Raw genomic sequence first — 17,968 nt, forward strand, 5'->3', positions numbered from 1 at the left:
ATTTCAGCCTCAATAAAATTCTTTTACTTGCTCTTGGTTTATGGCCTTATAATCAATCAAATTTTGTTCGATTTCAAATTATTTTAATTCTTAGTATTCTAACAAGTTCTATTATATTTCAGGTATGTGCATTTTATATTATATTCTACCTTTTTAATAGCTAGTTCTTATATAATAAGCCACCCCTATAATAAGCTGCTTACTTATAATAAATCCAAAAATTACTAATTGTAATAAAAATTAATCTTCTCAAAACTTTTATCAAATCACACCATCACATCAAATATTAACAGAAATGTGATGCAATGTATTATCATATAATCAGAATTATAAAAATTTTGACATAATTTATTACAAAGCAGGTTATTTTAAATTTATAAAAATTCTTATCACAATTGTTAAATAAACAAAGGAATAGTGCAATCCTTTAATGTAATTTTATGAATAAATTTCTTTTTCAGCTTACCACATTTCTGACTGCGGAATGCACTCCTTTAGTTATAATAAAAGTTCTCTCTGTCACAATTTTCTCTAGTATATATATAATAAAATATAATTCATTTTGGATTAATTCCGCTAATGTAAGTTGAACTTGTATGTTCATATTCAAATAAAAAAAATATTTTTCATATATATAAGTTTCCAATAAGTTTCCATACATGACAATTTTTTCCGAACTTTCCAATAAGAAACACGTTAAATATTATAAAAGGTAAAACTTTTGTTGGAGAGACTACAAGAAATCTGTAACGAACTAAAAGATGAAAACGAAATCAATATTATGGAAGAATATGGAAACAACACGAAACGTTATACTGCTGTAATTATATGTAAGATAATATATGTAAATATATATATATATATATGTTTCAAGTTTGTTTAATAAATTAAAAAAGAAATTAAATTATTAGTTTAATTTAAATAACTGATATTTAAATTATAAATTATATTATTTTTCATATTTTTCGAATATAATATGTATTGAGAATAATAAAATAAAAAAACAAATGTACATGCAAATATATCTTCACAAAATGTATAATTTTATTTTTATATTAGAAATATAAAAAATTTTTAATTAATAATTGTAAAAACATTTTACAACAGATGATAAACTCGAAAGATATTTTTAGAAATACAGAAATTTGAAACATGTATAACATTTATTATTTCGAAACATAGGAAAATAGTAAAACTTATATAATTACTCTTTTTAAAATGTTTGCAGTTTTTACTATATGCAGCTTATTTATTGCATACATAACGCCATTTTTGATGCCGATGCTTAGTATTATTTTACACATAAATAAATCTGAGCCATATCAAATGCTATATTTTATGACTGAGTACTTTATCGATCAAGAAAAGTATTCTTACTTAATTTTGTTGCATATCAATACAGTCTTATCTATTGGAGCGACTACAGTAACAGCAACAAGAACAATGCTCAGAGGATGCCTCATACATGCTTGTGGAATGTTTAAAATTGCCAGGTAAAAAAATTAAACTAAAAATGGTTACATACGAAAGTTACTTGTAAATAATACTTGTAAATAAGTAAAAATAAAAGAATTTGTAGAAAACTTTAATTTTAAATATATTAATATAAACCAATTCGGTAAGACTGTGTAATCAATTTACAGTTATCGTATCGAGCAAGCAATGACAATGAAAGCGTTCGAAAATGTTAATACAAAGAACGAATTTATGATTTACAAGGAAATAAGTTATGCCATCGACATTCAGCGCAAAGCTATGAAGTTGTGTTGATTTATTTAATATATAGAATACATGTCATAGTAATTCTGTAGTATTTGTAATCATATTTTTTTAAGGTATTCCGAATTTTTATTATCCAGTTTTCAAGGATCCTTTTTTTTGATAATATTAGTCAGTGTAATTTCCTTGAGTCTCAATCTTTTTTCGGTGAGTTTTTTTCCTTTATATAATGTTCAATAATTTATGTAATTTATTCGTGATGTTTCAGAAAATTAAAACAAAAATAAAAAAAATAAAATAAAATAATTTTATATAAAATAATTGCAAATAAATGCTAATTCGTCTTCAATGCATTAAAAATTTTTAGAAAAAATTATTCAGATTACATTTATATTACTTATTCGTAATTTTATAGTACATTATATTTTATAGTACATTATATTTTTTATATATAAAATAATTGTTAAATATACATAAAGTTTTCATAATAATTATAATATTTTAGGTTTTCCAGACTGCATCGCTTGGAAATAATCAGGAATGCGTACTGCATGTTGTTATTTTGTCTGTCCTTCTTTTATATATGTTCTTAGCTAACTATGTCGGACAAGAAGTTGCAGATCACAATAATTATGTACATACTACTGCGTAAGAGACTGTTTCGTACTATATTCGTATAATTGATATTGCTGATTGTAGTATTTATCCGAATAGTAAAATTAAAAATTAATAAATATGATAGTTATATAAAGATTGAATCAAATATGGGAATAATCAATATCCTTTTATATCTGATTTATTATCGATACATATTTGTTTATCGCAGAAAGGAAGAGGGAAGATTTTTAATTTATCGGCAAAAAGCAATTATATTTATTAAGCAATTATATGTCTGAATCCATTTACTCCCAATAATCTCAATTCCACATAGAGTAAATACACACACACACACACACACACACACACACACACACGCGCGCGCGCGCGCGCGTGAATAACATAACATATACACGCGCACACATATGTTTGCGGTACTAGGGGTAGTAATTTTATAAAAATCTGTACTCTGTCTTCCCTTCTTCTTTCTCCTTCTTAATATTATTAATTATACTGACTACATTGGAAAGAAATAGACATGATGTAGCTAATAACTATTATATTGGCAAACTTCCTTATTTAATATTATTTTATAGATATAATGTTGGATGGTACGTAGCACCCATACACACGCAAAAATTAATACTCTTTATACTGCAAAAAGGTAGCAAAGTTTTTGTTTTGAATGTCGGCAAATTATTTGGTGTGTCGTTAGAATGTTTTGCCATGGTAATAATCACTATCATATATTATAATTATAACTTAGAAAATAACTTTTCGCATTGTTAATACAATAGAAAACATATTTCATTACAGTTAATAAAAGCATCGATGTCTTATTTCACTTTTATGTATTCTCTGCAGTAATGAAGATATATTATTCAAATTTAACAGAAATTGGCTGTCAAGTTATTCTCATAATTAACAAAATAGAATGTAATCTAAACAGAGTTTGCATGAATGAAATCATATGTTAATACCACCTGTTTTAACGATTGTATTATAAGAAAACTAATAAAATTCACAATTATTTAAACACTTGTTAGTGATATTCAATCATTTAAAATTTTTACTGAAAGACATATATTAAGGTGTTTAAAACTAGCTCTTTTCATTTAATTATATAGCATACAGTTAGTAGAAAATCAGGAAAAGGTCGCAAATCCAAGTTAAAAAATTATAGATTAACACAAATTAAATTAAGATTAACACAATGCAAAATTGAAAATTTAAATTTTTTAATAGAGTGTAAGAGCATAAAACCTTTTATTTAAATAAATAGCACATTTCTTAAATCAAAACTTCTTATCTTATATTTATAATATTGTCAACTTCATATCTCGTAACATTATCTATAACATTATCTATAACATTATCATATATATCTATAACACTTTGTAGTTTACTCTACCTTTCAGATAATGACTTCATAGGTGATTTGAGTTAACTTGTGCTAACTTATGTTGCTTCGACGTATGTTGCTTCAAAAAATGTAACGTGTTCTCCAAGTGCGCGCACAGAAATGAAATATCGAAAACAATATTGTTGGAAACGAATGGCTCGCGCTTGCGTAGACTTCGATAAAGAAGTCATATTACGAGTGTTTTTGCTGTGAGAAATAAACACCTGGTGTCTATTCGGCATTTCTTAGTCGATCGTTTTTTTCCCCCACAAAATTATGAAAGTATAGGTTGCTCAATCCCATAAGAGTATCTTATATTACGTTCTATTTACATTGAATTAGGCTATAGCGTTATATATCGCGTGAGAATTTAGCGTAAAAAGGGGAAGTTTCATAATATTCAATTGTAAAGTAGGAAGGGATATGCGAAACGCAGTCATCTTTTTCACAATCAAATGCTTTTCGATTAACAAGAAATGATTGAGACTCACTATTTTAGTTTGAATCGGATTCTTTTAATTGCCATTGGCTTATGGCCTTATCAGCAAACAAGGCTTGTTCGAATTCAATTAACATTATTGTTTAGTATTTTAATAAGTTGCATTGTATTTCAGGTATGTCAATATCTTAAATCATTCTATTACATAGTAACCAAATAAAAAATTAATATTTAATTATTTAATATTATATAATTATAAATATAAATATAAATATAAATATATTTGTGTATATATGTGTATATATATATATATATATATATATATATATATATATATGCAAATATATATTTCATTATATATTTTTTTTATTACATTGAAATCAAATAAGAATAATATATTGTCATTAGAAGATTTTATTAGAATATTATGTATATGAAAGCAACAACTGATTATTTTCTAAATATAGTTCTAATTTTCTAAATATAATAACTTGCACCTATTACTTAAGTAAAAAGATTATTTTATTAATATAAAGTTTTCAATAAATTTATTATATTACAGTTCACGACTTTTTTGACTGCAGAATGCACATTAGAATTTACCATCAAAATCTTTTCGTACATTTCATTTTTTATTTCATTTCTAATTAAATACAATTCGTTTCTGATTAATACTCAAACTGTAAGTTGAGTATTTACTTATTCTATAAATTAATGTTTATATAAGTTTTTTCAAACTTTATGAGAAACAGCACAGAATGTTATTGATATAATAGGTCAAGAGTTTACTGGAGCAACTTCAACACATCTATAGTGAGTTAAAAGATGAAAACGAAATTGCCATTATAGAAAAATACGGATATAATGCAAAACGTTATACAATTAGAATCATAAGTAAGATAAATCTATTAATTTGCATTGCGCGTGCGCGCATGTCGCAAATAAAAAATATATTTCTTGTAATCTTCATAATTAAAAAATAATAAATTATCTTTATTGCTTTAAATTTGTATAATAGAATGATATATTTTATTAGAATATAAAATATAGAAAGAAACATGCATTTATCTTATTTTTATTATTTTATTAAGAATTTAAAATACTTCTTATTTAAAATAAAAGAGTATAACAAAGAAAAATAAGAAAAAGATAAACAAACTTATAAAATATATAAATTTTGATATATCAAGGAATTTAAAAATATGATTTGTACAAAATGATTGATACAAGTGCTAACTTCATAAATATATCATTTATTTTCTTTTATCTTTTTATCTTTCTTTGATCACGTGTAGTAAAATATTTCTAACTTAAATCTCGCTAACTCACATTATTATTTATTTGCAAATAGCAATTCTATCATTTGCAGATAACAAAATATGATTACTTTTTTTAAATATATTCAGAGATTACATTGTGCAGTGGATTTACTGTCATTTTCCTGCCAATATGGCCGTGCATTCTCGATATCATTGCACCCATGAACAATTCTCGACCAAGTTTCGTTATGCCCATTATGACCGAATATTTTATTGACCAGAAAAAATATTTTTATTTAATCATGCTACATATTAATGCAGCCACTTGTATAGGGGCAACTGCATATATAGCGACAGGAACGATGCTCATAGTATATCTTAAACATGCTTGTGGATTATTTAAAATCGCCAGGTAAAAATATAGAACACAAAACATTTGTTTTGAATCATCTCTATGTAAATCGAGAAACCTACATAATAACAAAATTATCATTTATAGTTATCGTATTGAGCGCGCAATGATGACCAATATCTTAGAAAATAATGTAAAGAATGAAATTGTAATTTATAAAGCAATAATTTATGCTGTCGATATTCATCGTAAAGCCATAAAGTTAGTATTTACACAGACACACACACACACACACACACACACACACACACACACACACACACACACACACACACACACAAACACACACACACATACACACAATTGTAATAAAAAAACCAAATGTAAATAAATAAAATGTTGCATAGATGAAATATATATAGTATGTTTTAGAAAATAATAATAAAGTAATATTAAATTAAATATAAAAGTGTTTCATATAAAATTTATACAAAAATTATAATATTTTTTATTAGAACCACTAACATGTTATAATATTTTTCTCTGTTTTTAAAGGTTTGCTGAATTTTTTATATCCAATTTTGAAGGATCATTTTTCATTTTAATAGCTGTTAGTGTATGTTGCTTGAGTCTCAATCTTTTTCGAGTAAGTTTTTTCAGCTTTATGTAATGTCTATATTTTAAATATAATATATATCTCATAATATTTTAATTTAAGAAATCAATTTAATGTAATAAAAACGATAAAATTAAAACACAAAAATAATTAAAATAATTAAAAATATATATTTAAATATTAAAACTTAATTCTAAAATTACAAATTACAAAAAGATAAAAAACATTTATAATATACATACACGTATTTTTATATATTTTGTCATAATATATAAATAAAACTCTTTCGCTCTCTCTTTCTCTCTCTCTCTCTCTCTCTCTCTCTCTCTCTCTCTCTCTCTCTCTCTCTCTCTCTCTCTCTCAAAAAATATGATGTATTTTAGATTTTTCAAACTGTATCGACATTTAACAATAACAAAGAAGAATTTTTATTACACTTCCTGATTGTAACTGTCATTCTTTTATATATGTTCTTAGCCAATTATGCCGGACAAGAAATAACGGATCACAATAATCGTATATTTTCCACAGCGTAAGAAATAATTTAATATAATAATCTCAATTGTATATAACAGTATAAAGAATGTACATAGCACATACATGGATACATATATATTTAAACATACGCGCGCGCGCGCGCGTGTGTGTGTGTGTGTGTGTGTGTGTGTGTGTGTGAATTAATGACATATTAATTATTATTTTTAATACGTTATAATATAAACTATATATAATTTAAATAATCAGTCATTGTTCATCAAACGTACATCGAGGACAATAATTTCTTATTCCTTATTTCTGCTTTCTATTCCTATTGTTGTCTAGTATTGTACAAAGGCCTTTAATTTTTCATTGTGACTCTCTAAACACAATGGTTCATATTCTTGAAAATTTTGGGCATACCGAAACTCATCAAAGTGAAGGTATTTCACATATTTAAATTATTGATTGTTTGGTCTTTTTTTCCATAGATATAATGTTCGCTGGTATACAGCACCATTATCTATACAGAAATTGATATTATTTTTGTTACAAAGAGGTAACAAAACTTTTAGTCTAAACGTTGGTGGATTATTTGCAGCATCTTTAAAATGCTTCGCCTCGGTAAAAATTTTAAGATATTAGAATACGTGTATAATATATGTTATATAAAATATATAAAGTAAAATATGTTTTATTACAGTTAACAAGTGCATCAATATCTTACTTCACTGTTATATACTCTACACAACAATGACGTAAAAATATATTATCTAATAGTATATCATCATAATTAAATAGGTAAGTGTAAATATAAAAACAAATGTTTAATTTTATCATCTTCTTAAATTAATTATTCGATAAAATAAAATACGTCTTTTTTTAAATCTTAATGCTTATAGAATAGAGAAAAAATAATTAGAAATAATAGATAATTTATATGTGGAGACAATTACAATGACGAAGTTAATCGTCAATGCAGTATTTTTTACATATAAGGTATTTTTTAAACATAAAGCATAGAATTTAAACTTATATAAAGCTTATAAAAAGTAAGTGATATGCATCTTATTTTTTTACCTATTAATTTCGTAAATTTTTTAAATTCTCGAACAAAATTTTATTAGAATAACATTAGTCCAAGAAATTAATATAAAACTACAAAATACTTAATATAAATAAATAAAATATATTTAACAATGTGTGATTCAAATGCAACAATAAGTGCTTGAAATTTTTTTAAGTGTCAGAAGATTAGTGTTACGCTAGAATCTATTTCATGTAGCTTATTAATGGTGATATTTTCACGGCAGATACACGTAAATACTACAAACTTATCGGCCGGCCTTTTTGTCTCAAGGAATAAACGTATTCAACGAGTGCGCGGACTAAAATGAAACACGTGAAAGTACAGGTAAGGAACAAGATGACTGCGCTTGCGCGAACTTCGATTCAGAAGACATCAGATGGATTTTCTATCAGAAATAAATATCCGTTGAATTTTCTTACGTGTCAATCGATCGCTTAATAACTGACCTCTTCCCGAGCAAAAATATCAAATTGCGTATGCCTTATTTGCGATATCACATTGTTGTTTTGCCAGCTATTTCGTTTAGCTATGCGTTTATAAGTATAGTATATAAGTTATATTATCAATAATAAAACTTAAAAAAAAAATTGTAATATAATTGATTGAAACAAAAGGAAGAGATATTTAAAACTTTTCGAACATTTTAGTCAGATATATCTCGATGCATATCGAGAAATGATTTCTTTAGAGACTCAACATTTTAATCTAAGTCGAATTCTTCTGCTCATGATTGGCTTATGGCCTTACAAACAGTCGAAACTAATTCTATTCCAACAGATCATCCTTTTTAGTGTTTTGTCGAGTTTTATTGTATTCCAGATATGCAAATTTTCATACTATTGTAACAAGCTATAAATTTAATTCTATGAAATTTTAATTATTATTATATTAGACTTGATTATAAAGAATATAATAAATACTTTTTAATTAATCTTTGACTGATAATATAAATAGTTACAAGTAAATTTTTAGAAAAATTTGAAAAACACACAGCTTGACTTCGACATATGTTATATAGAAATCATTCTTGAGTAACATATGTCTGAATATATAAGTAGTAGATATTCTTTATAGTTTTTGAGATATTTTAAGTATTTGAAGTTTAGTGATTTTTAAATTGTAAAACAAAATTTATAAAAAAGTAATATTTAATAGGAAAAATCTTAACGACCACACATTGTTTGATGAAATGTTATTAACATAAAATTGACAATTCAAACAAGTATTAAAAACAAAATTTTACTGAATATAAATTCTATGTCATGTAAATTCATATTTTTATATGGAAATAAAATCTTGAACTGACGATGAATAAAAACTTAATCCAATCCTCTATACTACTCCCTTACAAAAATTGTAATCTACTCTCATTTAAATTATAAAGATTAGAGATTAGAGGTCTAAATTACATTAGAATATTTAGAGATAAGATTTGTCAATACTTTATCATATACTTTGGAAAACAGTGTATAAGACAGAAAACAACAAATAAAAGTATTGAAAAGTGTAGTGATAATAAAAAGTAGCAAACAAAAATACATAAGTACTATTCTTTTTTTACTATTTATAAATATAATAATAATAAAATAAAACAAATGACATTTGTCATTAAATAATATAAATGACATTTTAGGATGGTTTACAGTTAATCTTAGTTTTATTTATGTATCTTTAACTTAAAATAGACCTGTCCAAATTCAATATTTGAAAGTACTCTTACTCCTACACATAACTATCAGAGCATTAAATATATAGATAAAAATCAACAATGTGTGATTATTTGTCTATAGTTAATAAATCTAAATATAGTTAATAAGTAGTTGAACGGAACTTCAACATCTATCTATTGTTCTCTCTCCATTTCAATTAACGAGATAAAAAAGGAGCGGAAGTATTTAGCTCACAAATTAGAAAACATGAACAGATTTTATTCAAAATATTTCAAGAACTATAAAAAGGTGTCGTCTGATTTCGTACACGCATTTTTATCAAGAATAAACCTTTCACAACACATATCGAAGTCAAAATCGTTTCAGCTGTGTAAGTTTTTCTATAAAATCTGCCATAACTGACTATTTTAGACATGTAACAGACCTCATAAAATATTTTTTCAAATAGAATTTATTTGATAAATTTTATATTTTAAATTTTATAATTTAATAAATTAATTGTAGTTTACAGTATTTTTGACTGCTGAATGCACATTTGGTTTTACTATCAAAATTCTTTCTTATATCTCAATTTTTGCTTCATTTATAATTAAATACAATTCATTTTGGATTAATAATCATATTGTAAGTAGTATTGTACACGATAAGATATACACTTACTATGACTATCTCTTTTATATACTAATCCTAAAAATAATACTTCAAATAATAAAAAGAGTAAATATTGAATAAAATCATAATAACACGATAGGTGAAAAATTTATGGGATCAACTTCAGTATATTTGTAATGAATTAGAAGACCAAAATGAAATCAATGTCATGAAAAAATATGGCAACGATGCAGAACATTTTACAACAAAATTAATAGGTAAGAAAGCAATTATTGAGTTTCAGTACCATGAAAAATTTAACTAAAATAATGAAATTAAATTGTTGTACATTATGCTAATTTGTACAAGAAAATAAATAAATTTATATATATATATATATATTTTATGAAAATCAATTTTAATTATAAACATTAGAAATAATTTAATAGCAAAAATTATTATGCTCTATTCGATAATATTCCTAGCAGAATAAAAAATTAATGGTCCAACAAATTTAAAATGTACAGCAAATTGATAATAAAAAAATAATCATTTAAATTTATTTTTTTACATCTTTAGTGATCATGATTGTTAGTGTAACTAGTTTTATTTTTCTAACAATATGGCCATGTATTTTGGATATTGTCAAACCGAAGAATGAATCTCGACCACATCCCACAATGCATATCATGACTGAATATTTTATCGATCAAGAAAGATATTTCTATTTAATTGTATTTCATATGAACGCAGCTCTTTGCATAGGAGCAATTGCAGTGATAGCAACAGGATCGATACTCATAGGATATTTGAAACATAGTTGCGGAATGTTTAGAATTGCTAGGTAAGAAAATATATATAAAAATAAAAAACGTAAAGCTTGTAAATAAAATTATATACCTATTTTAAATAAATATAGAAAGATTATAATTCTGAAAATGTATTATTTACAGCTACCGAATTGAGAAAGCAATGGCGATATAATTTACAAAACATACGTAAGAATTATATTGTAACTTACAAGGGAATAATTTATGCTGTAGAAATACATCGCAAAGCTATGGAGTTGGTATTTATTCAATAATGTTCACACACAATAATATACATATATAACAACATTTTCTATATTTAAAGATTCTCCAAATTTTTAATATCAAGTTTTGAAGGATTCTTCTTCTTGTTAATAGCTGTTGGCGTTCTTAATTTAAGTCTCAATCTATGTCGAGTAAGTCTTTTTAATATATATCTGTACAAATAATATCATAATATTCGTATTTGATATCAGCATATTCAATAATTCAAATAATTTTTTATAAAAATAATATGAAAACAAATATAAAAATAAATATAAATCTCAGTTCTAGATATGATGTTTTCATTTATTTATTTTTTTGCGTACATAATTATTTGATTATATGTAACCAAATAATTATTGTATCCGTTTCCTTATTAATGTATCATTTCCTTATTAATATAACCAACTCTAATTGATACCTATAATATTGTTCATGTGATAAAAGCAGATACAATTTCTATGATGATCATGGAATATCTTATATCTGTGTATATATACATATATATATATATATATATATGGAATATCGTATGGGATATCTTATATATATATATATATATATATATAAAATATATTGTGTGTGTGTGTGTGTGTGTGTGTGTGTGTGTGTATAAAATATTACTATATTAACATTAAATACAATTATGTTATTTAAGATGTTTCAGACTACATCAAATAAAGTCAACAAAGAAGAATTTATACCACATTTTATATCTATGTCTGTTACTCTGTTATACATGTTTCTAGCAAACTATGCTGGACAAGAAATCACGGATCATAATAGTCATGTATTTTCCACTGCGTAAGAAATTTAAAATTTAAGATGTTCATATGTTTCTCTACTATCTATTGCGAATATAAAATAAAGAGATTTGTATAGTTCAAAAAATTTATAAGCTTACTTATCTAAAATTACTGCGATATTTTCGAATGCCTGGTTATTTGTTTCTATGTAGATATAACGTTCGTTGGCATAATGCACCATTACGTATACAGAAGATGATATTATTTCTATTACAAATGGGTAATAAAACTTTCGGGGCTAAATGTGGGTGGCTGTTTATGGCATCTTTAAGTTGCTTTACCTCAGTATATAATATGTTACATATTATGAAATATTATAGAATGTAAAGTATAATGCATATCATATATGATAAATATTTGCAGCTAATGAGTGCATCGATATCTTACTTCACGGTTATGTATTCTACGCTACAATAATATCAAAATATATAATCTATTAATAAATTGTAGTTAAGTAGGTAAGTAAGAAAATAAACGCCCGATTTTGATGTATTTTTAATTATTTGATAAAATCATTGAAGATCGAATAATATTACTTTTTAAAGTGATTATAATATAAGTAAAAAAAAAATTAATTAAAGAGATATAACTTGCAATTTTTTTAAATATGTATATTATGCTAATAACAATAACATTATCTTTATCCTTTCTTTATTGTACCTATTATTTTTATAAAGTAGCATATTCATAATTGTTTATATTCTAATAAATATCTCATTTTTAAATATTTTTTCTTGCAGTAAATGCAGTACACGCAATATAAAAAAACGTGAACAACAAGATATTAATAAATAAATTGTATTGGTATAACAACTGTGAAATACAATGCTTGTAACGATGTTGAAAGGAAAAAAGAAGAAATGCCATTAGTAGAGCTTTATCATAAAAAAAGATAGTATATAAAATAAATATATAAATAAGTAAATATATGTACAATTAACAAAAAGTGTATTATTTAATATATTATATTTAAATATATAATAATTTTTCGAACTCTTATCAGAGATCAGTATTAAATTTAACATTGCGATACATTTTATGAATAATATTTTTTATATATAAGAATCATGTTAAAATAATGGCTTATGGCTAATAATGGTTTATGTTCTCTTAAAAAATAAATAAAAAAATCCCATCTGTGCATCTTACATTAAAAATGAGATGATATAATCATATGCTTGAAAAAAATACAAAGAAAAATATGATAGAAGTTAAAAAAAATCTAAAGCTGATAATTTTGTCGATACTAATATATGATACTATTTGATTAAATTAGAAGTATCCAGTAGTATATATTTCATTTATTAATCATACAAAAAAATTAATAAACCTATCATTGTAATTCTTCCTCTGATAATTCTTTTTATAAGTTTTAATAATAATAAGTTTTAAGACTATGAAAAATCTAATTTTCGGATAATTCCATGTAATTTTAATGCTTCCATGTAATATATTGCTTTCTCAGAAAGCATTGGATTAAAGTTTCGTCTAATTAAATTTTATTTAATATTGAAAATAAAATATTTAAAAATAATATTTTAAGTTAAAATTAATATTAATTTTTAAACAATTATTTCCAAAATATCACACTAAAATATCAAAAAATTCTTATATATAGCATAATTATATTATTAAATTGTTATTAAATATATTTTTACATTTTATTTTAAAGTTATAATGTATGTCAAAATTATATCTGTATTTTTATTATTATTATACGTTGTATTAGTTTTATATTATAGGCCTTTTAATTACATTTTTAACTATATTTCTTTATATAAAACTATGAACGTATAAAAGCACGATATACATGATAAAAAAAAAGCAAATTTACAAAATAAAAATTTAAAAAATAATAACAGACGATAGAATATTAAAAATAAATGAATAAATTAATGACGCAAGTAATAGTGTTATCATTTTTGGATATAATGCTCTCGATGATATTACTAGACAAATGTTATTAAAATAATGTTATTACAATTATATTTTAGAATCAAATTAGATCAAATTAGATCAAATTAATGAATATCTAACAGATAAATGTACATTATGTCTAACAATGTGTGATTCAGATATAACAAATATTTAAATTAAAATCTCTGTTAAGCTTTGTTTGATAAACATTAAAAGTGTCAAGAATCTATGTTATTATATAGCTTACTAGTGTAATTTTCACAGTTGTCACACACGTAAATATCCCAAACTTATGAATGAGACTCTTTTCCCTCAAAGAGCAAACGTATCCGACGAGTGCGCGGACTGGAATGAAACACATGAAAGTGCGAAAATGAAAGACGGTGACTACGCTTGCGCAAGCTTCAATTCAGAAGACATGTGAGTTTCTCAGGTAAGAAATAAACATTCGTTGAGTTTTTTTTGATGTCGAAATCGATCGTTTAATTCACTAACATTTTCCCGAGCAAAAATATTAAACTACGTGCGATCTCTTTTTGATTCCATATTGTTATTTCAATGTTATTTTGTTCAACACCTAATAAGTTATATTATTAATCTTAGAAGTTAGAAAAAGAGAAAAATTATAAAATATTTAATCGAGTGAAAAGAGGGAATAAAAACTAAAAGTTCGCTGATATTTTATAGTATATATTAGATGCATATCGATGCTTAACGAAAGATGATTTCTTTAGAAACTCAGCATTTTAATCTAAGCCGAATTCTTCTGCTTACGATTGGCTTATGGCCTTACGAGCGATCAAAATTCGTTTTATTTCAACAGATTATACTTTTTGGTATTTTAACGAGTTTTGTTGCATTTCAGGTATGCTAAAACTTCCAATCGTACATTATTTAATTTTCATCATATTCTACAATCTTATTTAATACCAGATACAATTACATTACATTTAAACTTTGCGAGTAATCATATTATATTAAATTATTTATGTAATCATATTATATCTGAATTTGATATAATTATTTTATTAAATTCGAGAATAATTGATTATTTTAGACATATAATTAATTAATACCAGAATACTTTTTTTTAAATATAACATATTCATTAAATTCATTCATTATAGTTTACAGTATTTTTAACTACAAAATGCACAATTAATTTTATTATAAGAATACTTTCCTTCATACTATTTTTCATAGCGTTTATAATTAAATACAATTCATTTTGGATAAATAGTCAATCCGTAAGTTAAGTCTTTATTATATGCATGCAAATAGACATCCACTATAAATAATGTTTTTTTTTATGCAATAACATTTCCCAAATTTCACAACGAGAAGCGTTGTGAATAAAATATTATTGACACAATAGGTGAAAAATTTTTTGGAGGAGCTTAAACATGTTTGTAATGACTTGAAAGACGAAAATGAAATTAATGTTATGAAAAAGTATGGGAAAAACACAGAATCTTACACAGCTAAAATTATACGTAAGAAAATAATTATTTATATGTATTAAATATCATAAAAAATATTTTATTAAATAAAATATTTCTCTCATACAATAATAACAAAAATTAAATTATCGTCTTATTTATTATTATTTAATTATCAATTATTTCGTTGATTTATATACATATATATTTCCTATCATATTTTATCAACAAGAATTTTTAATAAAAAAATACGTAATTAAAAATAAATATAGAAATATAATTATATTTTCATGAAAATATATTTTAATTATCAAAATTAGAAGTTAGTTTAATAATAGAAATGTTTGAAGTTGTCATGCAATTATCTTTTTTTCTTTTTGACAAGAGTATCTCATTGAGAAAAATTCAAAACTCATTAAACTTGAAATTGGAAACTTATAATAAATAAATAATATAATTTATATTGCCTCTCTTGTATCTCTAGTGATCACGATCATCAGTACAGTCAGTATTATTTTTGCATCAATTTGGCCACTTATTCTCGATATTATTTTACCTAAGAATGAATCACGACCGCATCTCGCAATGCATATCATGACTGAATACTTTATCGATCAAGAAAAATATTATTATTTAATTTTATTTCATATGAATGCAGCTTTTTGCATAGGGGCAATTACGATGATAGCGACAGGAACGATGCTAATAGGATATCTTAAACACGCTTGTGGAATGTTTAGAATTGCCAGGTACGAAAAAAGATATAAAAATAAAAAAACATTTGAAAGTAATAGATGTTTCAAACAAACATAAAAATAAGGTATAGTTTTGATTATTTTATATTATTATTGGGTATATTGAGTATATTAAATATATTATTTATAGTTATAGATTTGAAAAAGCAATGATCATTAATAATTTACAAAATAGATTCGACAACGAGATTATAATTTATAAAGGAATAATTTATGCCGTGAATATACACCGTAAAGCTCTACAGTTAGTATTTATTTAATAATCCTTGCAATATGTATATTGTATATAACAACATTTTATTATATTTGAAGGTTCTCCAAGTCTTTAATATCTTGTTTTGAAGGATCCTTCTTTTTTTTAATAGCGGTTGGTGTTCTTAATTTAAGCTTCAATCTTTGTCGAGTGAGTTTCTATATATTCCTCCTTTGTTATAGTTTTATACAAATATTATCATTACATTTATATTCAAAATTTTAATTGATTCAGTATCAACAAAAAGTCCGGATAATAAATTTATATAGCCGCGTAGAAACATAATTGTTCGTCAAATTTTGATCGCATACATACACATATAATTCAAAATTAGTACTTGAGATTTCTATATTAATGTACGATTCTAATTAATATCCAAAATAAGATAATTGTGTGTATGATTATGAGATACTCTATATATCATTAATCGTAGTTATGTTATTTTAGATATTTCAGATTGTATCATTTGGAGGTAACAAAGAGGAATTCATATTGCATCTCATAACTATAACTGTCACCCTGTTATATATGTTTCTAGCCAATTATGCCGGACAGGAAATCACAGATCACAATAATCACGTATTTTTTACTGTGTAAGCAACAATTAAATACAATGTTCATGATTCTGTGTTAGTAACTGTTGCAAGTATAAATAATACTAAGGATTTGTATACTTCGAAAAACCTATTGTGCTAACTGTTTAAAATTATTGCCATATTCTTTTATCCTTCATCAATTTATTGCCTGGTCATTTGTTTCTAGATATAACGTTCGTTGGTACATCGCACCGTTACACATACAGAAATTAATATTATTTCTATTACAAATAGGTAATAAAGCTTTTGGTCTGAACGTGGGCGGATTGTTTATAGCATCTCTAAACTGTTTTGCCTCGGTAAGAAACACATTATATATTAGAATATTATATGTAATGTATATAACGTATAGTAATATAAAATGAAAAAGAATATATTTTATTATAGTTAATGAGTGCATCGATATCTTACTTTACCGTTATGTACTCTACACAGCAATGACATGAAAATAAAATATTTAATACAATATTAGAATGAAGTAAGTGTAAAAAAAACTATGTCCAATTTCTATTTCAATTAATTATTTGGTAGTTATCAAAGATGCAACGCTATTCTTCCGTTTTAAATCATTAAATCGTTTTAAGCATTAATAATCTCATTGATCCGTTTATTCGTAACATTTAAATTTTTGAAAAAGTAATTTTACAACCGTTTAATAAATTATTTTAGTAAATATTTAAAATATCTTTTCTTGCAGTATATGTAAAAAATATGAATAACGGGATTTTAATAAACAAATTATTAATTTGAATAACAATGAGATGTTTACGACGATAACATTGTAAAAAAAAATAAAATACAGTAAAAATAGTTTTACTATAAAAAAAGAATGGCATACAAAAAAGTGATTTTTTTATTCAAAAAGAAATAATAATTTAAAAATTTAAATTTAAATTTAACTTTAACTTAAGTTATAA

At 24.2% G+C, this 17,968-nt stretch overlaps 2 protein-coding genes and 1 pseudogene across 2 annotated transcripts; all 3 read left to right on the top strand.

Annotated features, from left to right (window-relative positions):
* Positions 1–5,637: 5,637 nt before the first annotated feature.
* LOC148938228 (uncharacterized) lies at positions 5,638–7,650 on the top strand. The gene is made up of 6 exons (XM_089085217.1): positions 5,638–5,828; positions 5,916–6,029; positions 6,324–6,414; positions 6,768–6,916; positions 7,353–7,485; positions 7,565–7,650. The coding sequence occupies exons 1-6, from the start codon at positions 5,638–5,640 to the stop codon at positions 7,616–7,618; spliced, it is 732 nt and encodes a 243-aa protein (XP_088941343.1). The 3' UTR covers positions 7,619–7,650.
* Positions 7,651–8,254: 604 nt separating this feature from the next.
* LOC105426738 (odorant receptor 13a-like) lies at positions 8,255–13,567 on the top strand (annotated as a pseudogene).
* A 1,138-nt stretch (positions 13,568–14,705) lies between these two features.
* Positions 14,706–17,501, top strand: LOC105426739 (uncharacterized). Its single transcript, XM_089085220.1, has 8 exons — positions 14,706–14,873; positions 15,136–15,255; positions 15,384–15,501; positions 15,932–16,196; positions 16,333–16,446; positions 16,515–16,605; positions 16,903–17,048; positions 17,218–17,501. Exons 1-8 carry the CDS (start codon positions 14,730–14,732, stop codon positions 17,414–17,416), a joined length of 1,197 nt encoding a protein of 398 aa, XP_088941346.1. The 5' UTR covers positions 14,706–14,729; the 3' UTR covers positions 17,417–17,501.
* The last annotated feature ends 467 nt before the right edge of the window (positions 17,502–17,968 follow it).

This window comes from Pogonomyrmex barbatus, unplaced genomic scaffold (genome assembly GCF_055798465.1).
Source record: "Pogonomyrmex barbatus isolate J1 unplaced genomic scaffold, ASM5579846v1 scaffold1, whole genome shotgun sequence".
NCBI classification, from domain to species: Eukaryota; Metazoa; Arthropoda; class Insecta; order Hymenoptera; family Formicidae; genus Pogonomyrmex; species Pogonomyrmex barbatus.